Source organism: Parus major, chromosome 3, assembly GCF_001522545.3.
Source record: "Parus major isolate Abel chromosome 3, Parus_major1.1, whole genome shotgun sequence".
NCBI classification, from domain to species: Eukaryota; Metazoa; Chordata; class Aves; order Passeriformes; family Paridae; genus Parus; species Parus major.
The window spans coordinates 30,803,624-30,827,118 of NC_031770.1; the positions used below are offsets into that span (position 1 = coordinate 30,803,624).

At 51.8% G+C, this 23,495-nt stretch overlaps 3 protein-coding genes across 12 annotated transcripts in view; 1 reads left to right on the forward strand and 2 right to left on the reverse strand.

Annotated features, from left to right (window-relative positions):
• The first annotated feature begins 336 nt into the window (after window positions 1-336).
• On the forward strand, window positions 337-4,173 carry SLC35B2 (solute carrier family 35 member B2). Of its 2 annotated transcripts, none has more exons than XM_033512592.1 (2): window positions 337-417; window positions 2,072-4,173. In XM_033512592.1, exons 1-2 carry the CDS (start codon window positions 337-339, stop codon window positions 3,008-3,010), a joined length of 1,020 nt encoding a protein of 339 aa, XP_033368483.1. In that variant the 3' UTR covers window positions 3,011-4,173. The 2 variants fall into 2 exon arrangements, with proteins under 2 accessions (XP_033368483.1, XP_033368482.1); XM_033512591.1 differs by lacking the exon at window positions 337-417 and adding an exon at window positions 887-978.
• A 1,895-nt stretch (window positions 4,174-6,068) lies between these two features.
• On the reverse strand, window positions 6,069-14,855 carry HSP90AB1 (heat shock protein 90 alpha family class B member 1). Its single transcript, XM_015621000.2, is given in 13 exon segments — window positions 6,069-6,643; window positions 6,645-6,660; window positions 7,998-8,355; window positions 8,678-8,946; window positions 9,199-9,346; window positions 9,611-9,801; window positions 9,996-10,161; window positions 10,603-10,914; window positions 11,395-11,528; window positions 11,716-11,875; window positions 12,154-12,360; window positions 12,527-12,673; window positions 12,781-14,855. Coding segments are annotated over 12 exon segments (2,196 nt in total). The 5' UTR covers window positions 12,781-14,855; the 3' UTR covers window positions 6,069-6,555.
• Window positions 14,856-15,116: 261 nt separating this feature from the next.
• SLC29A1 (solute carrier family 29 member 1 (Augustine blood group)) overlaps window positions 15,117-23,495 on the reverse strand; it is a 33,445-nt gene continuing 25,066 nt past the window's right edge. For 8 of the 9 annotated variants that reach the window (XM_015620990.2, XM_015620995.3, XM_015620992.3 and 5 more), the window contains 12 exons: window positions 22,660-22,742; window positions 22,120-22,201; window positions 21,713-21,885; window positions 21,351-21,490; window positions 21,009-21,143; window positions 20,762-20,859; window positions 20,341-20,431; window positions 20,130-20,218; window positions 19,880-19,988; window positions 18,516-18,601; window positions 16,683-16,882; window positions 15,117-16,096 (listed from right to left, as the gene is read on the reverse strand). In XM_015620990.2, coding sequence (XP_015476476.1) covers window positions 15,985-16,096; window positions 16,683-16,882; window positions 18,516-18,601; window positions 19,880-19,988; window positions 20,130-20,218; window positions 20,341-20,431; window positions 20,762-20,859; window positions 21,009-21,143; window positions 21,351-21,490; window positions 21,713-21,885; window positions 22,120-22,201; window positions 22,660-22,688 — 1,344 coding nt within the window. In that variant the 5' untranslated portion in view covers window positions 22,689-22,742 and the 3' untranslated portion in view covers window positions 15,117-15,984. Of the gene's footprint in view, window positions 16,097-16,682; window positions 16,883-18,515; window positions 18,602-19,879; window positions 19,989-20,129; window positions 20,219-20,340; window positions 20,432-20,761; window positions 20,860-21,008; window positions 21,144-21,350; window positions 21,491-21,712; window positions 21,886-22,119; window positions 22,202-22,659; window positions 22,749-23,495 lie in introns of those variants that run through there. The other variant, XM_015620998.2, reaches the window with a different exon arrangement.

Genomic DNA, 23,495 nt, shown 5'->3' on the forward strand with positions numbered 1-23,495 from the left:
AACAACCACTTTTAACAGAAGCAAACAGATGTCTGGCCTGTGCTTTTCAGCTCTAGAGGATTTTTCATACTCTGTGTGCTGCCAGCATCACATGTTGCTGCAGTAAGGTCTGGGTGGCCATATTACAGGTGATGAGGATCAGGCTGGATGGGTGGGTATTGCAGGCATGTGGAGTGGAGCTGCCCATGTACCAGTAGCCCACCACCTGTCTCTTTCTCCACAGATTTTGCCTTCCCCTCGTGCTGGCTTCCCTCCCTACGATGGCTACAGGTGAAGAGATAGCCCCTGCCCTGCAGGACTCATGGGGGGACTTCTGGCTCTTCCGTTTCTTTGTTAATGCTGCTGGCTACGCGAGTATTGTGGTACCGGGCTTCCTCCTCATCCAGTACTTCAAGAGAAGGAACTACTTGGAGACAGGTAGGAGTGGGGACTTCCCTTCCACATCCTGCATCCATTGGAGCTCTCTGCCCTGCCTCTCTCTGCTCACTCATATTGTTTCCCCAACCTGCATTGTCAGGCTTGAGCCACTCACAGAGCTGTGTCCCAGTGGTGTCCAGCTGCTATCCTGAAACAAATTTTTCTGAGGCACCTGTGCCAGGAGATCTGGGAACTAGTGAGGAGGGAGACTTCACCTCTCAAGCTAGTGCAGCATGTGGTGCCCAGGCTTTGGTTACTTGTGTCTCCATCTTCTCTTACCCTGTTCAGGCCGAGGCATTTGCTTCCCTGTCATCAAATCGTGTGTGTTTGGCTCTGAGGTGAAGTCTGTACATCAGGATGATGGCTCCCTGCCACCCCGAGCAGAGCCCACAGAGTCCTCCACAGCCCGACAGGTCTTCAAGCTGTTCTGCTGTGCTGCTGGTCTACAGGTAGGGGTTCTGTGCATGTGTGGCTGTCCCATTCTGGAAGGAGAAAGTGGCCAGTGGGCTAGTGGCTGTCAGTTCCTTGAAGACCAAGGATGCAGTGCTGTCCTTGATCAAGGTAGGGTTGGAGGCTGGGGCAGGATAGTCTGTGGAGGTCCATTTAGCTCTTGTCATTTGGGTTGGAGTATCCTGTCTGTCTGATCAAATTCCTCCAGAGCCTCTGAAAATTCTGTGATTCAGTAGATGGTTAAGGCTGCTTTTGTTCTGGCCCTGATGTCAGATCAGCAGATAGTTTGAGCCGTCTTTTTTCCCAGGCTCTCTCATGGGTCACTGTCTGGGGCTGATGCATTCTGCCTTGATGGATTGAATTTGAGTACTGGAGAGAAAATACTTAAATTCAGCTACAGATAAACAGGAATTTAAAATCTTAGATTCCCTAAGTCTCAGCTACATCCTGAGTATCATTAGAAAGGGCAACTTTTTTGGTCTATGAGGGTAAAAAATAGCAATGTGGGCACTGAGATGGAAAAATCCAGATGTCCTGCAGCCAGGAAACAACACTCTCTGGCCTACTCCCCCAGCCATTCAGACTTGAATTCTTCCATCTCTCTGTGTCTTAGTTTCCTGGGAGATGTGTGATGAGAGGAAGTCTGTGTTACTTCTGTGCAGGGCTTGGTGTTGTTGCACCAAAATGAGTGGAGATGACAACCAGGACAGTGATCATCCCTTGTGAACAATTTTGTCTGCTGGGTTTGAAACTAGAATTGATTTGGGCCTAGGGAGCTGGAAGTGAAAACTAATGCAGAGGCTGCTGGGAAAACTGCCAGGACTTGCCGCAGGGAGCTGGCACCAAAACCACAGCTGTGTATTGGGTAATGTTCCCTGATTCGGTCTGTCTGGTTTCACAGGCTTAAAGTAGTTCAAAGCCTAACTGCATGCTCTCACCAGGATGTTTGCATTGTGGGCTTTTCTCCCCTGTACACTGAACAGGTGTGGTTTGGGACAGGATGTTCCTGGGTGTAACCACATGGGACAGTGGGTTCCCTCAGATGTGTGGAGTGGGGGTGTTCCTGTCTCCCAGTGTCTCAGGGAAGCATTGTCATGCAGAGGATGAGGCAACAGTGGGGAAAGCAAGGATCTCCTGGGGTCTGTTCTTCCTGGCAACTGCTGTTGTGGGTCTTGACTCTCCCTGTGCTCCTGCTGCTTTGCAGGCTTCCTACCTCACATGGGGTGTCCTCCAGGAGCGTGTAATGACGAGAACGTATGGTGCCACTGAAACAGACCCTGGTGAGAAGTTCAAGGACTCCCAGTTCCTCGTGTTCATGAACCGCATCCTGGCCTTCACAGTGGCTGGTCTGTACTGTGCCCTGACCAAGCAGCCACGCCATGGGGCTCCTATGTACAAATACTCCTTTGCCTCCCTCTCCAACATCCTCAGCAGCTGGTGTCAGTATGAGGCACTCAAATACATCAGCTTCCCCACCCAAGTGCTGGCCAAGGCCTCCAAAGTGATCCCAGTGATGATGATGGGCAAGTTGGTGTCACGCAAGAGTTACGAGTACTGGGAGTACCTGACTGCTGCCCTTATCTCCGTAGGGGTCAGCATGTTCCTGCTCTCCAGTGCTCCTAATAGGACAGTGTCCACTGTCACCACTTTCTCTGGCATAGTGCTCCTAGCTGGCTACATAATCTTCGACAGCTTCACCTCCAACTGGCAGGATGCTCTCTTCACCTACAAGATGTCTCCTGTTCAGATGATGTTTGGCGTTAATGTCTTCTCCTGCCTTTTCACTGTGGGCTCACTCTTGGAGCAGGGTGCCTTGCTGGAGTCGATGCGCTTCATGGCCCGTCACTCGGAATTCACTGCCCATGCTGTGCTGCTCTCTGTGTGCTCTGCCTGCGGCCAGCTCTTCATTTTCTACACCATCAACCAGTTTGGGGCAGCTGTCTTCACCATCATCATGACACTCCGACAGGCCTTTGCCATCCTCCTCTCCTGCCTCATCTATGGGCACACTGTCACTGTTGTGGGTGGGCTGGGCATAGCTGTTGTCTTCATGGCCCTCTTTCTCCGTGTCTATGCCCGCAGCCGCATGAAGAAGCGCAGTAAGAAGCTCCCGCTGGGTGAGACCCCTGTACAAAAGGTCTAAGGAAGCTGAGGTCGTGGCATTTAAGCCATGCCCACTGTCCTGCCACAACTTGAGGGTATTTGCTTGATTTCTCAGAACTCACTGAGAAGAGTGGGGTATGGATAAGCAGGACCAGTGACTCAGTTTTCCTGGGAAAGGGGCTGGAACAAGCCCAGGAAATGCTCTGGGCTGACACAGCTCCAAACCTTTCCATTTGCCTTAATAGGTCAAAGATTTAGAGCCAAGGCACAGGCCTGGGGGTACACCAGCATGGGGCTGCTGGTATTCCTGCCCCACCTCTGTCCTGTGGCTTCTCCCCCAAAGTCACTGATGAACAAGGGAATTCTTCCCTGTCACTGTATTGCCTCTGGCTAATGCTCCTCCATTTCTGTTAGTACTACAGAGCTTGGCAGGAGGAAAGGGCAAGCAAAACACTAGGTTTCTTTCTGAAACACCCCTGAGTGAGGCATCCCAAGCTGGGCCCATCAAAGGGTGGAGAGTGCTCTTCCTGCATTCCAGGAGAGGCTCTGAGTGGTACAGGTACAGCCAAGGGAAGGACTCCCAGCCTGTCTTACCCTAGGCCTGGGATCTGCTCTGGGAGGACACCAATGAAAGCCAGTGTCTCCCAGTTTGGTTTTATCAATTCTTTGCCCCTGCTCCAAGACACTTCTCTTTGCTCCCCTCAGCCCAGGCTGATTTCTGTGCAGCACCTGAGCTGGACAGTTCCAAGGCTTGCCAAGTCCTTTGAGGTTGCTTTATGGCTACATCTGCTGCTGTTACAGGCCAAAAGCTGCACTGCCCAGAAGCCCCAGCACCACCTTGGGGTCCCCAAGTACCATGGTTTCTGGGCTTTGTAGTTGTGATTCAGACAAGCACAAAGAACCCCTTCTTTTTCCTGTCACCTGGAGACACCGGCCCTGGTTTTCCCAGGGGCTGGCCAGAGTCTGTGCCTGGAGGGTTGGGACATGGGGCAGAGCCTGCTTGCAGTGCCTTGTTCCTGCTCCACAGACAGCAGGGGATGGAGCAGTGAAAGCTCTTCTTCCCCAGAAGCCTGGGTTTTATTGGTCAATCCTTTTCTCATCAACACAACCTGACTGACAAACCCCAGCAACTTTTGGTACTTTTGCAAGGCAACTTTTTTCTCTTTTTATTTTATTAAATTAAAAATATGCTGCATATAGTACCATGGGCGTAAATGTGGGTTTTTTTCAGTTGGTTGGGGATTTTTTTTCATGTACCTGGAAGGAGGGAAGAAATTTCCAACTCCTCCTGTGTCTCTAGTCTCTCTGGGACAGCAAAGTTGTCTTTCCAAATACAGGTGCCTCTTTCTGTCTTTGCCAAGGCTGCTATCAACCAGGCTTGCACTCAAAGCTGCAAGGCCTGATGGGAGATCCTTGCACACACAACTGGGGAGCACAGCCAGGTTCAGAAGACTGCTTATGCTGGTGGGCAGGTGAAGAAACCATTAGCCTGAGCCTAGTTTGGCTCCTAGGTTCCCTGTATGGTGCAACTTAAGGAATTCCCAGTGGGTGTAGCTACCAAGAAGTGATACAGAAGCCTACTGTGCACCTGCCAGCTAGGGCCTCCAGTGCTGTAGCACTTTGTAGGATGTACTGCGGCAGCTAGAGCCAGGAAAGGCTTGAGGTGTGCATGGTCTATCCTCCTGGTACATGTGGGAAGCCTGGTAAAAAGCTGTGTAGGCAAGGGTGGGTCTGGCATCAGAGACAGGACTGGGGCATAACACAGCTAGGGAAAGAAAGGGGATACTTGAGTGAGGGTTACAAGAGAAACAGAGGAGAAGAGGGACAGTGGTGAGTTATCTGAGCCTGGAGGGATACCAGAGCTGGTGCTGAGCACATCTCAGCCATCAGAGCAGTTTGCACTCCAGCATTTTACCTGTGCTCCTTTTCTAGCTCTGAGCTTTTGGAGGTGCCTGTGCAACCTCAGCTCTTCATCCTGCCCTAGAAATTCACCCAAATGTCTGTACCCACCATCTGCTGACAAACTGAAAATAGAATCCTTTGATTAAAAACAAACAACAAAAACCCACATTGCCAGGTTAGGAATAGGATACAGTGGGATAACCTAATTTAAATGTAGATTTAAACAAAACATTAGTGAAAAAAAAACAAAGAAAGACATTAACTTGTAAAGTTAATTTTTATTGATTCCATATTTGGCAACACCTTCCTATCCAGAGAGAAATCCTAGTTTTAAACTATTTGCTAGCTCAGCTCCACCACTGCCCTAGCTGCACCCACATAGCTGCCATACTGGCAGCACAGTCAGCATCTTGGTGTGCAGCAAGGGATTCCAGCAGGCTCTGTCTCCCTGTTGAAGATGGATACTGGCTAAAGCCCATTCTATTTTGTGCCTGTGAAAGCTGGCATGTGGGCAGCAAGAGAACTTAATGCTGGTTTCACTTTTCTCTGACAAACCCCAAGGGCCATTGTGGCCAGGGGTGACAAACCTCACAGAGTGTGAGAGTGCAAAGGGCAGCTCAGTGAGAAGTGATGTCCTAGGCTTGTCATCTAGGACACAGGTGGAAAAAAGCCAGATACTGCCCAACACCCAATGGCTGCAGAAGAAGAGGCAGGCTGGAGGTGGGAGGAAAGGAGTTCAGCCGAACAGCTGAAGAGAGGCAGCTTGACTACAGTCCTGAGCTGTCACTCCACACCCTGCTCCACACTGCAGTGGAACAGGCAGATGGCTCCTGCCACTGTCCTGCTCCAGAGGTGCTCAGATCAAACCAGCAAGCAGCAGCCCAGGCTCAGACCCTGGCACAGCTCACCCAGCTGACCCACACAGATTGGAAGTTTGCTCCCAGGCTGGGGGGCATGCAGTGCTCCAGGTGAACTACTGCTCATTGGAGATGATCCCACCTGTACAGCAGGTCATGTGTTCCTTCCACCCACTTGATCTTGCCAGGGCATGCAAAAGATAAAGATCACCTAAACCAGGGCTCAGAAAAGCAGTCAGGGCACAGGGGAGAGCAACACAGGAGAGTCCAATACCCTCAGTGCACAGGCTGAGACATTTTCCTCAGCAGAGCAGGCATGAAACACAAGTGACCCTGCCATGTAAATCATCAGTTCTTTAATTCCAGTAGAACAAAAAAAAAAAAAAACAACCAACAAAAAACCCAAAAATAATCAAACAAAACTCATCCAAAATACATTGTGCTATTCTGGGGCTTCACGGAGGCAGAAGTTCAGAGGAAGGGCTCTCCCACCCCAATGGCATAAGGACAGTATTTGATGCCTTCTGGTAACATGGGACACTCCATGAGGGGGTGAGAGGAAGCCTGATGCTTCCTCACACCTCCAGTCCCCATCAGCTGTTCCTACACAAGCAGAAAGACACAGAACAGACAGACCTCAGGCTACCTGAATCATTACTAACAAAAAGGGAATCATGCCCTCTTGCACCCTGCCAAAAACAACCCCAACCAAACACAGCCAAAAGGACACCACCAAGAAGTCAGTAGCAGCTGGTGGGCGCAGACCATCTTCTAAGCAGACATGACAGAGCAGAGGTCTGGCAGGTGAAGGAAGAACCTTCCTCCTTCAGTCTACCTCTTCCATGTGGGATGTATCTTCATCTCCCTCCAGAGCGGGGATTTCCTCAGGGACAGCTGTACTGGGCTCCTCTGCAGTCATCTTCATCAATGCCTGGGAGAGGGGAGAAAAGGAAGAGATAAGGCCTCCAAATGACACCTGATCTCAGATATACAGCCTCTCCCAGAGTAAACCTGGCTCCTGCCCCCAGCCTGAGGAATGGGGCTATCAGCATTCAGTAGTTCACAGAATCCTAAAATATTCTGATTTGGAAGGGACCCACAAGGATCACTGAAGTCCAGCTGTTGGCTCTACACAGGACAGCCCCAAGAATCACACCATGTGCCTCAGAGTGTTGTCCAAACGCTTCTTGAATGGTGGCAGGCTCGGTCCTGTGACCACTTCCCTGGGGAGTCTGTTCCTTGGCCAACCACTCTCTGAGTGAAGAACCTTTTCCTAATATCCAACCTAAACGTCTCCTGACAAAGCTTCATGATGTTCCCTCAGGTCCTGTCACTTGTCCCCAGAGAAAAGGTATCAATGCAGGCCTCTCTGCTTCCCCTGGCAAGGAAGCTGTACACTGCAATGAGGTCACCCCTCAGTCTCTTTCCCTCCAGGCTGAAAACTAATAAATTCAAGTCAACATTATTACAAGTTATTGTGAACTCCAGCACTAATCCTGAATCAGTAGCATCCTCCCAGTAGCACCTACACTAGTATATGGATACTACCTACGGCATTAGAGAGCACTCCTTAGGCGTCAGAGATTAACTATAAAAGATTGTCACCCAGCACCACAAAACCTGTAGTTTAAGCCAGGAGAATGTGGTTTAAGCCATGAACATTTCTCTAGAGAAAAATGCAGTAAATCCAGTCAAGTCACAACTAAAGCAATTGCAGGACTCTAGAGCTCATCAGTTTCTAACACTGCAGGTTGCTGTTTCAATAGACTCTGAACAGAAAATTGTACTACCATACAGTCCCTTTACCTGCAACTTGACTAACAGAACACCCTAGTCCTACTGTGACTAGGCAGCACAGTGTTACTAACTTAGTTGTGCTAAGCCACAACACCTCCTGATTTACATTTTTAGCTAAATAGTGAATTTGGAGGAAAAGGCTGTGTGCAAGCATAAGCTGTTTCACCAGATGGGTCACATCACCCATGACAGGCTTTTCACGTTTACTCTGAAGGAATAAAAAGCCTCAGTTTGTCATCTGAACATCCTGGTGGTGGCTCCTGGTGTTGTGGAGGACAGGGCAGTCCACCCAGAGTCCTGAGCCCTCCTGAAGTACCTTGTTCCAGGTTTATACTTTCTTCTGGCCATCTTATGTACAGAGCCACTTCAGCACATCATAGCAGCATGGCTCCCTTACTGGCCACCCCCTGCCTAGGACACTAGCCTGCTTTCAGGCCTGCTGCAGGCTTGAGAAGTTGCATGGATACTCACCAAGCCCAAGTTTGATCATCCTGTAGATGCGGTTGGAGTGGGTCTGGGGATCTTCCAGGGAGAAACCAGAGGACAGCAGAGCAGTCTCAAAGAGTAGCACCACCAGATCTTTAACAGCTTTGTCATTCTTGTCAGCATCAGCCTTCTGGCAAAGGGTTTCCACAATTGGGTGATGAGGGTTGATCTCCAGGTGCTTCTTGGCCATCATATAGCCTATGGTAGAGTTGTCCCGCAGTGCCTGAGCCTTCATGATGCGTTCCATGTTGGCTGTCCAACCACAGGTGCTGGTGACAATGCAGCAGGGAGATGAGACCAACCGGTTCGAAGACAGTGACCTGCCAACATAGCCAAGGGTTAGCTGAGCAAGGCCCCCATAAGCCCTGGACTGGGCCCACTACAGCCCAAGTCTTTGCCTCTCGTTCACTTGGGGACATCCCCCAAAGCAAGCAGAAATGCTCCAAGCAGCCCCAGGACTGCACAGACTAATTTGGTCAGTGCCCCTTGCCTGCAGCCTGTCTGCTTAGAGCAAGATAGTGCATGCTGGGACCTCCAGACTCCTTTAGGAGCTCCTCTAAAGGAGATGAGAGGCATGCATTGAGCCAGGGCCCTCATCCGCAGCATGGAGGACCCAGCTCTCCTCCCTCCAGCCTATGGCTAAACTCCCTGCCTGCCCATCTCACCTTCTCCACCTTCTTGTCCAAGATTTCCTTCATAAGTTTGCAGAGGTTCTCAAACTTGGCCTTGCTCTCCTCCATCTTTGTTTTCTCTTCCTCATCTTCAGGCAGCTCCAGCCCCTCTTTGGTGACTGATACCAGAGTCTTGCCATCAAACTCCTTGAGCTGCTGCACGCAATACTCATCGATGGGCTCTGTCATGTATACCACCTCAAAGCCACGCTTCTGCACACGCTCCACAAAGGCTGAGTTAGCAACCTGCTCCTTACTCTCCCCTGTGTTTGTGGAGGTTAGAAATGAAACATCACCAAGAGGTAACAGATAAACAGTACCAGTCACCTGGGACCCCTAACAAAAAACTGATAGCAGCTAGGGTTCTAGGCCTGGTGGCCTTTCCCAAGCCCCCAGGAATGAGGTGTAATTCAGCAGGGATGATCTGCTGAAGGCAGCAGGAGGTGTTTTAAATTAGGGCTTGTATGCAGGCTACCTGCCTCTACCTTGCTAGGCTCAGAGGACCTCTGGCTCACCTGTGATGTAGTAGATACTCTTCTGGTTCTCTTTCATATGGGACACGTACTCAGAAAGTGAAGTCACCTCATAGCCTGAGTAGGATGTGTGGTACCGCAGAAGCTCCGAAAGGCGCTTTCGGTTGGTGGAGTCCTCATGGATGCCCAACTGGGGGCAGAAGAAATGCATGAAGTATCCAGGATAGGACTTGGATGCACTTGGCCATCCTTGAGGTACAGGCATCTGCCCAGCCCCTGATCATTTGACTGTTTGGCCTAGGGCAGCCAGATGCCCACAAAGGCATTCTAAGACATTTGCAAGACCCACTCCTTTTATCCTAACATCCATGCAGAGGAGACACAACGTAGGAGCAAGATTGCTCCTCAGGCAGATGGGCCCTTCCCTCCTCCAGGTACAGGGTGTCCAACTCACCTTTAGATTCTTGGAAAAAGCCTCATAAAATTTCTTGTAGCTCTCTTTGTCTTCTGCCAGCTCTGAAAAGAGCTCCAAGCATTTCTTCACAATGTTTTTGCGGATCACTTTGAGGATCTTGCTCTGCTGGAGCATCTCACGAGAAATATTCAGAGGAAGGTCCTCTGAGTCCACAACACCCCCGATAAAGTCTGCATAGGAGGAATGAAAATAGATGTCAGGTTAAGAATTCTGAGCTTCAACACAGAAAGAAAAGAGCTAAAACACTGACTGCTATGCACCCACACCAGCTAGCGCCTCATCCAGTCCCTTGGTACTAGAAGCAGTATCACAGGCTGTGGGGACCCCAGCTCTGCACAAGGATACTGAGGCAGGGGGCTCTTACTTAGGTATTCAGGGATGAGCTCATCACAGCTGCCCGTGATGAAGACCCGCCTCACATACAGCTTAATGTTGTTGTTCTTCTTCTTGTTCTCAAAGAGGTCAAAAGGGACACGGCGTGGGATGAAAAGCAGGGCCCTGAACTCCAGCTGCCCTTCCACAGAGAAGTGCTGTGGAACCAGGAAAAAAAACCAGCTGCTGGGGTGCTTCACTTCTCCTTTCCCCAGCTCCCACAGTAGCAAGGCTAAACTGCCACTCCTCAGCACTGGGACTGACAAGGGGGCACAGCATCGTCTCTAGCATCCAAGCAACCTGTATTTCCTCCTGCTCAGTCCCACTATAAAGGGAGGCCTGTGTCAAGGTTTTCTGGCATACAGCAGGCTTGGACAGAGAAGTCAGTCTTCTCTGAGACCCTACATCCTCCTGTCTTCCTTATGGACTGGCACTGCCAATCCTTCCATCTGCATAGGAGTCACAGTGCAGGTTGCTCCATCACCAAGTGGTCTAATAGTGCTCAGTCCCACAGAGGCATAACCATGTGGTGACTCTGGATAAGGGCTGGAAAGGGGCCCTCAACCTCTCCCTGCAAGGCAGGGTAGCCCAGCACTCACCTTGACAGCCAAGTGGTCCTCCCAGTCATTGGTGAGGCTCTTATAGAACTCGCCATATTCTTCCTGGGTGATGTCATCAGGGTTGCGTGTCCAAATTGGTTTGGTCTTGTTCAGCTCCTCCTGGTCAATATATTTCTCCTTAATTTTCTTGGTCTTTTTCTTCTTGCCTTTGTCTCCCTCCTCCTCCTCATCAGAGCCCACATCCTCGATTTTGGGTTTCTCTTCATCTTTGGACACTGACTCTTCCTCCTTCTTATCTTTCTCCTCCTCTACTTCATCATCACTGATCTCTTTCTCACGTTCTTTCTCCAGCTGTGGAGAAACAAACACACAGTAGTCAGGTTTAGCCCCAAGTTACCAAGAATGCTTCTGCTCCAGATGAGAAAAATGGTGTCCTCCAAGGCCAGACAAATGCTTCATCTGGAATCAAAGGTCTCAGAACCAGTCCTCAAAAGCCCCTCATCATGCAAACAAAAACTGTGTCTGAGAAGAGACAAGTGGCAGGAAACCCCTCTTTTTCTATGGCTGATTTAAGATGATCTTCAGCTGCAGATATCAAAGGCCTTTAGTGTGGCTGGATAACCACCTCCTTCACCTCCAGTAAGCTCCCAGCCTCAAATCACCTTTAGCCACAGAAGCTGAGAGCACCACTGATTAGTACCCAGCAGCCAGGAACTACAGAAGGAACCAGAAGAAATTGGACACTGAGCCTTTTCTGTACTCCTGTTTCTAACACCAGCCACCCCTGCCTCCAGCTTTCCAGTTGGTCCCCAGAGCCCTTTCCATACATACATAGAGCGTGATGGGGTAGCCAATGAACTGGGAGTGCTTCTTCACCACCTCTTTCACACGATGCTCCTCCAAGTACTCAGTCTGGTCCTCCTTCAAGTACAGGATCACTTTGGTGCCACGTCCAATGGGCTCATCTGCAGCATAGGGAAAGAAACATTAGTGTTTCAGGACAGAGAGCAAGCGTGACCAGCTCCTCAAACATAAACCATTATGTGATACCCAGCATTAACCAGTGTAACAGTGCAGCACAGCTCTAGGGAGCACCAGCAAAAGGAATGCTTCTGCCAGGAAAATATGCTTCGTTTTTTGTACAATACGCACCACAGTCAGTTCGGACAGTGAATGAGCCCCCAGCTGATGACTCCCAAGCATACTGCTCATCATCATTGTGCTTGGTAATGACAATCACCTTCTCAGCCACCAGATAGGCAGAATAGAAACCCACACCAAACTGCCCGATCATGGAGATGTCTGCACCAGCCTGTGAAAGCAGAGAGCAGTGTGGAGATAGAAAATGTCTGATGCACAGCAGCAAAGAACTGGGTCAAGCACACAGAGAAAAACATGCAAGTGCCAACAGGCTACCAGCTACCCTCAGCTCCTCCCTGGTGTCAGAAAAGTGGGGAAGCATACTTGGGTAGGCCAACAGTTCTCATGCCAAACAAGGCATTATTTATTATTTATTTATTATAATTTGTACATTCAGTGCCAGCCTGTGACCCAGGCCCCAGGGAACCCATGCAGCCAAAGCCAACCCACCTGCAGGGCTTCCATGAAGGCTTTAGTCCCAGATTTGGCAATGGTGCCCAGGTTGTTGATGAGATCTGCTTTTGTCATCCCAATGCCAGTGTCCACCAGAGTCAGTGTGCGGTCCCGGGGGTTGGGGATGATGTCAATTTTCAGGTCTTTCCCACTGTCCAGCTTTGAGGGGTCAGTCAGGCTCTCATAGCGGATCTTATCCAGGGCCTGGGGAGAGAGGGATGCTCGACACAGCCTTCCTACTCGACAACCTCTTCCATCCCTCCCCTGCACAAGCCTTACCGGAGAGCCAGGAATCGGCACCCCCCGAAGGACACCAGCCCAACCCTGAGCCCCCCGGCAGAGGAAGGAGCCCACTCCCGCCCCCGCTCACGTCGGAGGCGTTGGAGATGAGCTCCCGCAGGAAAATCTCCTTATTGGAATAGAAGGTGTTGATAATGAGCGACATGAGCTGGGCGATCTCCGCCTGGAAAGCGAAGGTCTCCGCATCCTCCTCCTCGTGCTGCACCTTCTCGGGCATCTACAAGGCAAGCACAGACCTGTTTTCAGAGTATTTTCAGTCCATGAGAACTAGGGAGGGGGCGGTGAGGGCATCAGGCCCAGCCCCATCTCCCATGCTGTCCCTACCGTCTCGGACGTGAGAGACTGGCGAAAAACCTAAGCTTCCTCCCCGGCTGGTTTTTATAGGCACGGAACGGGGAGTGAGCCTCACGGCACGTTGTATCCTTCCGCCTTAAAGGGGTCTTGGTCAGCGAACCACAGCTGGACGATGTATGGGATGCATCGGTCTTGCCGTTTAGTGGCGGCCATGACAGGGGCTGGCGTGCAATGAGTTCTCGGGTTTCTACTGCTGCTATGCGGTCTCCAGCTGCAGTTCCCCGCCGCCCTTTGACGCGAGGACCGCAGGACCGAGACCTCCGAGCGCCGCGGCGAGGGGCGGCGGGGAGACCTGGCAAGGAACTCTTTTCCGCGCCTCGTCGCGGAGGAATACAGCTACAGGTAGAACCACACTTCCAGAGTATTCCACAGTGGTTTTGACGGCTTCTTTGACACCGTGGCTAGGGCAGGGAATCCGCTCTGTCCCAGCTACATCCTACAGCTCTCCCGGAGGCCGGGAGCCGCGTAGCTGTGCCGGCCTGAGGCTGTATGTGCCGCAGTTCATTGGTGAGGGGCGGGGACAGAAGGTGTCAGGGCCAGAGTGTATGGCAGGTCCCTGTCGCCGTTGCAAAACAGTGTTTAGAGACGTTGTCTTTTCAGTGTCCAAGGGAATAATAATACAAATCGATCTTAAGCCTTACTATTCCAGTGTCTGCAGTACGCTTTCCAATTCTGAGCTCCTGAGTACAAGAGAGAAATGGAGCCTGGAGCTAGTCCAGCAGAGGGTAAAAAAGATGATTAAGGGACAGGAGCATCTCTCCTAAGAAGAAAGGATGAGGGAGCTGGGCCTATTCAGCCTCGAGATAGCTGATAACGGAGTTCATAAATGTCTGGAAATATCTCAGGGGAGGGTGTTGAGGATACAGCCAGGCTCTGCTTGGTGCTGCCAAGCAGGACAGGAGGCAGAGGCCAGAAACTGATGCACAGAAAATTCCACCTGAATATGAGGAAGAACTTTACTCCCAGCACTGGAATAGATTGCACACAGAGATTGTGGAGACTCTATCACTGGAGATGCTCAAGAATTGTCTGGTCACAGTCCTGTGAGATGTGCTCTAGGATGACCCTGCTTAAGCAGAGAAGTTGGACCAGGTGATCCACTCTGGTCCCTTCCAACCTGACCCATTCTGTGATTCTGTGTTGAAGCTGTGGGTACAAAAGCCCTGATCAACAAAGGCAGCTGGAAGTGGGATGAGGGGATATGAGTTCCCACATGGGTTTTGGTGCCTGGTGGTGCAAGGAGATGATGGCTGTGAACGATGTGGGACACAGGGAGGGGGATTCCTGCTGGCAGGCTGGTGTAGTTCACACCAGGAGCAGGAGGTGGCACTCCGGCTGTTCCCAGGCACAAAGTTAGTTCCCGGGTGCTGTGCTGCAGGTCAGTGCTGCTCAAAATGTGAAGCTGCATCTGCTCTTTATCAGAGCTGTGGGTGGTCCCTTGGTGTATCTCGAGAGCAGCATCCCTGGGGTGCTGTGAGTGCACATGAGTTCATCATGTGCACTCACAGCTTGGAAAGACAGTGGTGTCCTGGGTTGCATCCAAAGCAGAACAGCCATCAGGGTAAGGGACAGTTTTCTCTCCCTGTTCTCTGCCCTGGTGAGAGCCCAGCTGCAGTGATGCATCCAGCGCTGGGGTCCTCAGCACAGGAAGGACATGCACCCGGTGGATATAGTCCATAGGAGGAGCACCAACATGATCAGAGGGATGGAGCACCTCTCCCACAAGGGCAATCTGAGAGAACTGGGATTGTTCAGCCTGGAGAACGCTTTGGTGTGACCTAATTGTGGCCTTCCAGTACCAAAAAGGGACCAATATTAAAGATGGACAGGGACGAAGAGTATGTAGTTACAGGACAAGGAATAATGGTTTCAAACAGGGAAGGTTTAGATATGGGGCAAGGAATTCATTACTCTGAGGGTGGTGAGGCACTGGAAAAGTTTCCCAGAGAAGCTGTGGATGCCCCATCCTTCAAAGTCCTCAAGTCAAGCAGAATGTAGCTGCAAGTAACCTGATGTAGTGGAAGTTGTCACAGCCCATGGCAGGGGGTTTGGAACTGGACGATCTTCAAGGTCCCTTGCAACCTGAACCATTCTGATTTTATGGTTCTATGATCCCCTTCCCACACTGGCTGTGTCCTCATAGCTGGGCCTGACTGTGCAGGGGATGTACGCACATTTCCACATCTGACACTGGTTGCAGGGGACCACAGGATACCAAAGAAATGGCAGTGTCTTCTCACTTCAACCCTTGACCCTCCACAGCCCCTCTCCCCTGTGGTGACAGAGACAAAAACACATACCCAAAGGAGCATTTTGTTCTTTTTATAGAAAATGGCAACTGTATAGACACATTTACACAACAAGGGATAGGAAAGCCAAGGGAGAGGTAAGGCCTTCCCTTGTAGGTGGGTAGGGAAGGCAGCTTTGTTGGGAAGGGAGTTGCTGCCTCTCATCTTGTAGCCCACAGTGGAACCTCCTGTCACACAACTAGGAGGTTGAAAAAACAATATCAGAATCACCAAAAAAAGAAAGGGAACAGAAGCAAGAGGGGGAGAAGGTGGGGTGTGGAGACCTCCTCCTTCCTCAGCCTAGCCATGGTGTTGGCCCTTTCTGAGACTGTCTACACTCTTGGGATACCACTGGGCAGGGGGATGTGTGTTTAGCAGAGAGCAGGGATGGCAAGGCTGGCTGGGCTCTCCTCCCCATTCACAAGTCTTACCAGCAGGAGGAGGGGTGAGGGATATTTCCAGGCCCCCTAGGAGAGGAGAGAATCTCCTAGGTGCTTTGGAGACAAGGGCAAGAGAAGGAGTAACACTGGTTACCAGCCTTTTACTCTGTCAAAGAGGCTGAAAATGGCTTTCGGCCTTAAGCCAGGGAAGTTATGCTGCATGGGAGGCAGCTGGACCTCTTGGAGATCCCAGGGGTCTTACAACACACACAGCATGGGGAAGGAGAAGGCACATAGGCCTGAAGGCATCACACAGCCAAGCGTGGCAGGAACCAGGCCAACCCTGCAGGGGTGGAACCATCCCTGGGTGTAATGTCTGCTGTGGCAGTGTGATTTGGCAGGGACAGGTGTGAGCTGTTATTTCCCCACAGTGCTGAGGTGTCCAGGGCCTCAGTGGAAGATGCAGAGCCATCTCTTGGTGTCCCTGCACCCTCTGTGTGCCTCTGCTAGATGAGAATTCGGACCAGAAAGGAGAGAGCAGCTCCTAGGGCCAAACCCAGTGACAGGAAAAATGCCATGACGGCTCCAGCTGTCTCCGCTTCGTGCGCAAGCACTTTCCTAGGGGAGAAACAGGTGTCAGATGCATCTTTGGGATGTGTGTTCAGTGCCCTGCTGTTCAATGAGCTGGGAGGTTTGTCTGCAGCAGACGAACAGCAAGAAGAAATCCCCGTTGGCTCCCAGAGACACAAGAACTCCAAGTCTCCCCACTGTGGGCTCATAAAGTACATCAGGCAGTCCACCCTGAAGCTCCCGACACCAGGGACATCCCCCTCTGACACCTGTGGGGCTCCTCATACTGCCTGTGCTGGGCAAGGCTGCTCACCCTGCTGTGGGTGCTATGCCATGCTTTGCTCCGCTCCAGATCTCTCCTGCATCCAGCCCCTTCCCCTGTGGGGCAGCTGGGAAAAATGGAGAGCCCAAATAGCTTCCTTATCCTGAGGATACGGAGGCACAAACCTGGGAGACGGGACACTGTGGGTAGTGACAATTCCCTTGTGTGCTTGCAGCCTCTTCTCCAGATGCCAGAGCTGGGCAGGGCCAGACTCCAGAAGTTATGCCAAGCTTAACTTCTGGGGGCACAACATATGCCACCAGGCATCTTGGGGCATAACCAATCCTTCCCTTGTCCCCAGCTCACACTCACTTTGGCCCGAAGCACATGCAAAGGCTGGCCAGGTAGCCATTGGAGATGGAGAAGAAGATCATGAAGACGATGTACCAGGCATCATGAGAGAAAACAACAGGCAGGTAGTAACGGGGTTTCACATTGCACAGCATGAAGAGAGGGACAAAGATGACACGGAGGACCACCATCACTGGCAGGAGGCAGCTGTCCTTCCCGGGCTGGGAGAAAAAACACACATTGCTGAGCAGCTGAGAACTGGACATTCCCCATCCCATGGCATGCTGGTAGGGGCTCTACAGAGGCTGTCCCTACTGTGCTACACATCTGTGGAGGAGCCACAGAGATGGCAAAGCTGCTGAGAGGCTTTCTTGGCTGCCTTATGACCACCTGCAGTCCTAAGTAGGTTCTAGGTTTGAAAGCCGTGTCACAGGGGACTTGAAGCAGCACTAGAGCCAAAATACTGAGCTGGGCTTGTGGGCAACTGTTAAGCCCTTGCTGGCAACAGGCGGGCAGGCAAGAGAGCTTTGTGCATGCTCATACAGTGAGCCAGTGTGCAGAACAAGGGTGGCTGAGGTAAATTCCCTCTGGCACCTCAGTGCCTCCAAACCAGGCTTAATCCAACTCTTCAGTGTGCTACACCATCCCGCAGCCAAGCAGGGCAAGAACCAGCAATGTGGGAAAGGGATTATGCTGGGGCTGTTTTGGAATGTGCTGGGAAAGGCATGGACTGAGTTACAGTCACCTTGGATCCTACCAGAACTCCTGAGCAACTAAGGCTGGGACAAAGAAGGAGGCACCATCCTCGTATTGTCCCTACATCTAGGACAAAGGCAGCCCCTGGAACAAGACAGGCCTTGTCCCCTCAGCGAGGTGCCAGGTTCACAGATGACAGGGCTCACTGGTCTGAGGTGAGGAGAGACCCACAGCTACCTTGGGAGCTGCTGGGCTGGCATGGCCACAGGAAACTCTATGAACACAGGAGGAAACTGAGGTTAGGCCAGCTGCCATGTCTATGGGGCAAACAGAAGACAGCAGCTGCCTCTCCTTCTTGAGGAGAAAAAGAGTGAGTGAGGCCCCAGCCAGGGAAATGTGGCCCAAACCACATGGAGTCAGATTTTCCACACAGCTTTGTTTTGGAAACACCTCCTGCTGGGTCATCCCACTATGCTGTGGCCTGGAAGGCGGCTCATGGCCAAGACTGAAGGCAACAAGCAGTGATGGCCAGGGGAGAGGCAGCTCCAGGCCATGGGGAAGGCAGGCCCAGACAGACCCCTGTGGCATGTGGTTCTGAGGAGCTTCTCTAAAGAGCCTGAACAATACAGGGGGAAACAGTGTTTGTGGGGTGGATGAAGGGGCAGGAAGAGACCCAGAGAGGACAGCCCCTTTCCTTGCCCATCCTAGGGAGACAAGAGCAAGGGGATGTGGCAGGGGACAGTTCTGTGACTCATATGGCATGGCCCTGCCCTGCTTTCAGGACAAGGGTTTTTGAAGCAGCTGTGTCCTGTGCTGAGGCCAAAGGTTTTATTTTGGGCTGCCCTGTCTTTCACCCTCTTTCCCTATCGCCATCCTGTCTCATCGTTTGCATAGCTGGAGTGGAGGTTTGTTTACAGAGAGGCTGAAACGGAGAAGGCAGCTTCATCCAAGCCATGTTGAAAGAGAGGTAGGAGGACAGAATAATACTGTGGTTCTCAGCTCTGACCCATAAATCTCTGCTTAGAACTTAAAGCAGGAGTTAGCTCTGCATCTCCTCCCTGCTCCAAGCCATGGATGGCAGCCTCAGTGAGAGCTGTGGCTGAGGACATGGATGAGGGATGGACACTGCCTGGCATTTTCTCCCTGCTTCATACTTACCCATGTGAAGAGGGCAGTGAGACTCCGTCCTGTCCAGTCAAAGACGTTAAAGAGCAGGAAGCAGGAGACAGGAATGAAGTAGAGACCTGAAGAAGGGGATGGTCAGTGACAAGCCCAGTGTGCCCCAGGCTCTCATACCCATTGCATGGAGACTGTCTTTCAGGTCTAGGTCCTACCAGTTTCCCACTAAGGTCTGGAATGGTCTCCCCGCTAGGCTGGTGTCCACATACAAACCATCATGCACAGTGGTTCCCTCTTCCCTTCCAGCACTCTGGATTGGGTTTGTGTGGCAATGTTTTGATAAGTGTGGTGGGCTACAGGGGTGGCTTCTGAGAGAAGCTGCTAGAAGCACCCCCAAGTCTGACAGAGCCTATGTCAGATGGCTCAAAGAAGGACCCACCACTGGCCAAGACCATCAATGACATTGGTAAGGCCTATGGAATGACATATTAAAAAGGGGGAAAAATCTCAACATGTGCAATTGCACCAGAGAAGTGAGAACATGTGACAGAAACAACTCTGCAGACACCAAGGCCAGTGGAAATGGAGGGAGAGAAGGCAGTCCAGATGTCAGAGCAAAAATCTCCCTGCAGCCTGTGGTGAAGACCATGGTGAGGCAGGCTGTCCCCCTGCAGCCCAAGGAGGTCCACAGTGACTCAGTATCTACCTGCTGCCTGTGGAAGACCACCCTACTTTGAAGCAGGTTTTCTGGCAGGACTTGTAACCCTGCCAGAAAACCACAGGGGGACCCACACTGGAACAGTCTGTTCCTGAAGGACTGTCCCATGGAAGGGACCTAGGCTGAAGCAGAACTGCCGCCCATGGGAAGCACTCACGTTGGACTTCAAGGAGAACTACCTCCCATGGGAGGGTCCCCATGCTGGAGGAGGGGAAGAGTGGGAGGTGTCCTCTCCCCGAGAAGGAAGCAGTGTCAGAGGAAATGCGTGATGAACTGACTGCAACCATCAATCCCTGTCCCCCTGCACTGCTGCAGAGGGAGGAGATAAAAGAAATTGTAAATAACCTTAAGCCTGGGAAGAAAGGAGGGGTGGGTGGAAGGTGTTTCAAGATTTAGTTTTTATTTCACATTATACTACTCTGATTTGATTGGTAAATAAATTAAATTAATTTTCCCCAAGTTGAATCTGTTTTGCCTGTGACAGTAATTGGTGAGTAATCTCTCACTGTCCTTATCTCTACCCAAAAGCCTTTTGTCATTTTTTTCTCCCTTGTCCAGCTGGAGTAGCTTTGGTGCACACCTGGCATCCAGACAGGGTTAGCACACCACACATACCTTCAAGCCCCACCTTGTTTTCTCCCATTTACCTTGTTCTTATTTTTTTCCCCATCCGTGGCACACTTACCCCATTTGTTTCCTTCTCCAAGGACAGTGGACACTTTAGCTGTGATGGCAGGAAAGACGCCGATGGTGACAGTGAAGACGAAGCAGACAGACAGAGCCAAGACCCAGAGCTAGGCAGATGAAAGAAAAATGCTGGTACCAAACAGAGGGCATGAGACCAGTGCAAGGCTGGTCTCCTCTCCTATGCTCTCCTATAAATGTGCCCATGCTGAAAGGAAGGGCAGGACAAGGCTTGCTGGCAACTCACAGACCTTCTTAAAAATAGCAATGACAGAGGGCTGCTCATCAGGGTTGTGGATAGGGATGATCTTTGAATTATTCTGCTCCATCCCATTCTCATCTGCAGAGAGAGACACAAGTAGGGCATAGAAGACCCCAGAAAGCTGAGATCTAATTCAGTCCTTCTATCTCGTTCTTTCTTTAAGCTCTTTCCCTTTTCTCTTCCTTCTCTCAGCCCCTCACCTTTCTTAATTAGGTCTCTCTTGGTCTCCAGCTCCGCATTATACACGTGGTACTCTGTCTTGTCCTTCATGGAGTAGTATCGGAAGAAATCCTGCAGAGAGACAGCAGGGAGGACTCATTCATGCATGCAAAAAGAAGGCTGCCAGGAGCTGTGTGACAACAGCAGATATGGCCAATATGGCCAAAGTATTCCTTCCAATTATGTCCTGTTTACCCAGGGACTCAGATACCCCAAGTATACTGGGGTATCTGTGGTGGGAAGTATCCCAGAGTGCTCCCTTGGGACACAGGAGCCTGCCCTGACAAGAGGTGGAGGCTGGTAGGAGCCAAGGCTGGGCTGCTAGAGGGTCACGGTTCTTGTGCTGGGATGTGCAAAGCTCCCATGTCCCCAAGCCCTTCCCTACCAGGACAACAGTCTCACCATGTGAGGCAGAACTACGTAGGAAACAATTGCCAGCACGATCGTCACACAGGCCGTGGTGAAGTAACCAATGAAGCTTTCGGGTTGCTGGGCACCAACTGAGAGCACAGGAAGGGAGAGAAAAGGAAGATGATGACAGCTGAGATGAGCAGGGACCTGGTGCCATCTCCCACACAGCATGACCTCAGCAGATGCTGTGACAGTGGTCTGGGAAGGCCCTGTCACCTGCAAGGCAGGGATTACTCACTGGCAATACTGAAGATCATCGCCAAAGCAGCAAAGGTGCCTGCCAAACCCTGCCCACTCATGATGGGGGCTGTGTAGCTGGCAGGCAGGAGCCCTGCCAGCCCAAACAGGCTGCTCTGGAGAATGGCGCCAAAGGCTGCAAAGTGGAAAGATGAGCAGAAATGAGAAACCAAAGGCAAGGATGGACTGCACCTCTGCAGGGAGCCAAGGCCCTTGCCCTGCAAGGGAAGTCAAGTTCCCCTCCCACTTAACTCTCCCACAGTGAAGTACATGCTTTTCTCCCAGAGGGATCAGCCCTAGCCATGGGGCTGTGTCCCTCTCCTTCCTCCACCGCTTCACTCACAGTTGATGAAGATAATGCTGATCATGGTAAAGATGAAGAAGGGAAGAGGCTCCATATGGATTTTCACCATGATTGCAGTGACTAAAAACACCAGCCCAATGGCCACCAGGCTGCCTGAGATGCGGATCTGCTGAGGAATCCTACAAAAGAGGGTCTCAGTTAGGAAAACCCAACCCCCTAAAATCCTGGGGCTGGGACCGAGCTCTAACTGGGAATCCCAGCCAAACCCTGAGACAGGAGACTGGTGGTTTGCCTTTGACTTGACCAAACAGGCTGTAGCTTGGCTTAGTGCTGGGACAGAATAGGCCAGGGCTGGGCGGCCCTACGGGGCCTGATAGGGGCATGGACAAAGCAAGGCTTACCACTGGTGGATGAAGGAGTTGAGGCAGGTGAAGATAAGGAGGGGCACCATGGCACAGAGAGTCATGAAGTTGTCAAACACAGACTGCAGGTAGGAGGGTGTCGAGGTGGCCTCACCAGTCTGGTTCCTGACGCGGCTCTTCTCCTCCGGGTCCTCAAGGCGATTGATGAAATACTGCAAAGGAAGGAGCCTGGTGGGGCTGAGATTCTGAGATTCATCCAATGCCACCCTTATTCTTTGTCCAGATCCATGCCCATCCCTCCTGCTGCCTTAGTGCCACTTGCCACACTCAGGTCACACATGCCTGTGGTCCTCTGCATGCTGTGCCATGCTGCCACATCTACACCATGGTCCCTGGACACGACAGGGGACAATTACTGTCATGGACAACAGGAGGGAAGCCCTCACCTCCCTGGCAGTCATGAAGAAATTCCATGGCAGCAGTGTTCCCAGGCCAAGGATGAAGAAGATCAGCCAGACAGCCTTGTACCTGTGAAGGGGACAGAGTGGTTTGGAGGGGAAGCTGGGTATTGCTTCTGACTGTCCTTGACCCTGCAGTGGGAGGCATCAGACAATATTTATTGCCTGCTCCACAGCCCTTGCTAGCCGAGGCTGCCTGAGACGCGGCACTGCAGAGTAGCTGTGGGAGGCCCTCCCCAGGAGGCTATGAAGGCAGGGAGAGGCTGGCTGCTCCTCAGCATGTGGCACCCAGATACACAGCATCCATCACCAGATTTGGGAGGGAGTTAGGCTCCCTAGGAGTGTTTACAGGGGACTGTTTACAGTTTACAGCCCATTTGCTATGGAAAAGCTGAGAAAGAAGGGATAGCTTGGTAGCCCAGTTATCATGCAAGAGAGGGGGTCCCCCAGATGCTGGGTCCCCCTGTCCTCCCTCACCTCCTGGTATCCTGGATGTGCCACCACAGCTATATCAGAACTCGTCATTACCTATCTTGGGGCCCATCTCTTGCTGTCATCTTGTGTGGCAACAGTCAGCACAGGTCCCAGCAAGTCTTATGGCTGCTCTCCGTCTGGAAAGCAAACAGAGGATTTTATGGGAGAGTGAGAGACACAAGGCAAGCAGGGTGAGCACTGGTTTTAACCCCAACCTATGCTGCAAGTGTTCCAGTGTACTGAGAATCAAACACCAACTCAGAAAATGACAAGACAGTGCAGAAGCTTTGGAAACCTGCAGCTCAGAGTCCTTAAGCCAAGGGGGTGTGACACACAGGCTTTCTGCTGGCCAGGCACAGCAAGCCCTCCCTCCGAAAGGAAACTGCTTTCCCAGATACCCAGGTTGCTTGTGCTGGCTGCCCAGCTGCTCGCAGCAGGCTCTGAAGGGATTCGAGAGCCTGCAGCTCTCTGTCCCCAATCCTGGGGGTGCTAGTGAAGCATGTGCGCAGTGGGCTGTGTCTGCCTCCCCTGCCCGCCCCAGCTCCCTCCAACGCCCGGGGCTCGGTGGCATAAAAGACACATTTAATTCAGCAGCCTCTCTGGCCGGAACCAGCAAATTCAGTTTTCAATTCCACTTCCCTGGGGCTCTCACAGCCCTTTCCTGGGTCACCCTGAAAAGCCAAGGACGTCCCTGGTACTGCTGTCCCCTCCCGGGCACGCACTGGTCCTTTCCTCCCGTCACCACCTGCCCAGGCGCTGTACCGCTCAGGCATCGCCCTGAGAGCCCCAGAGACATGACCCCCAGAGCTCCGAGAAGGGACTTTCCCTCCCCGGTCACCCCGTCTTCCTGGGGCAGAGTGGGATCAGCCACCAGGAGGAAACGCAGGCCT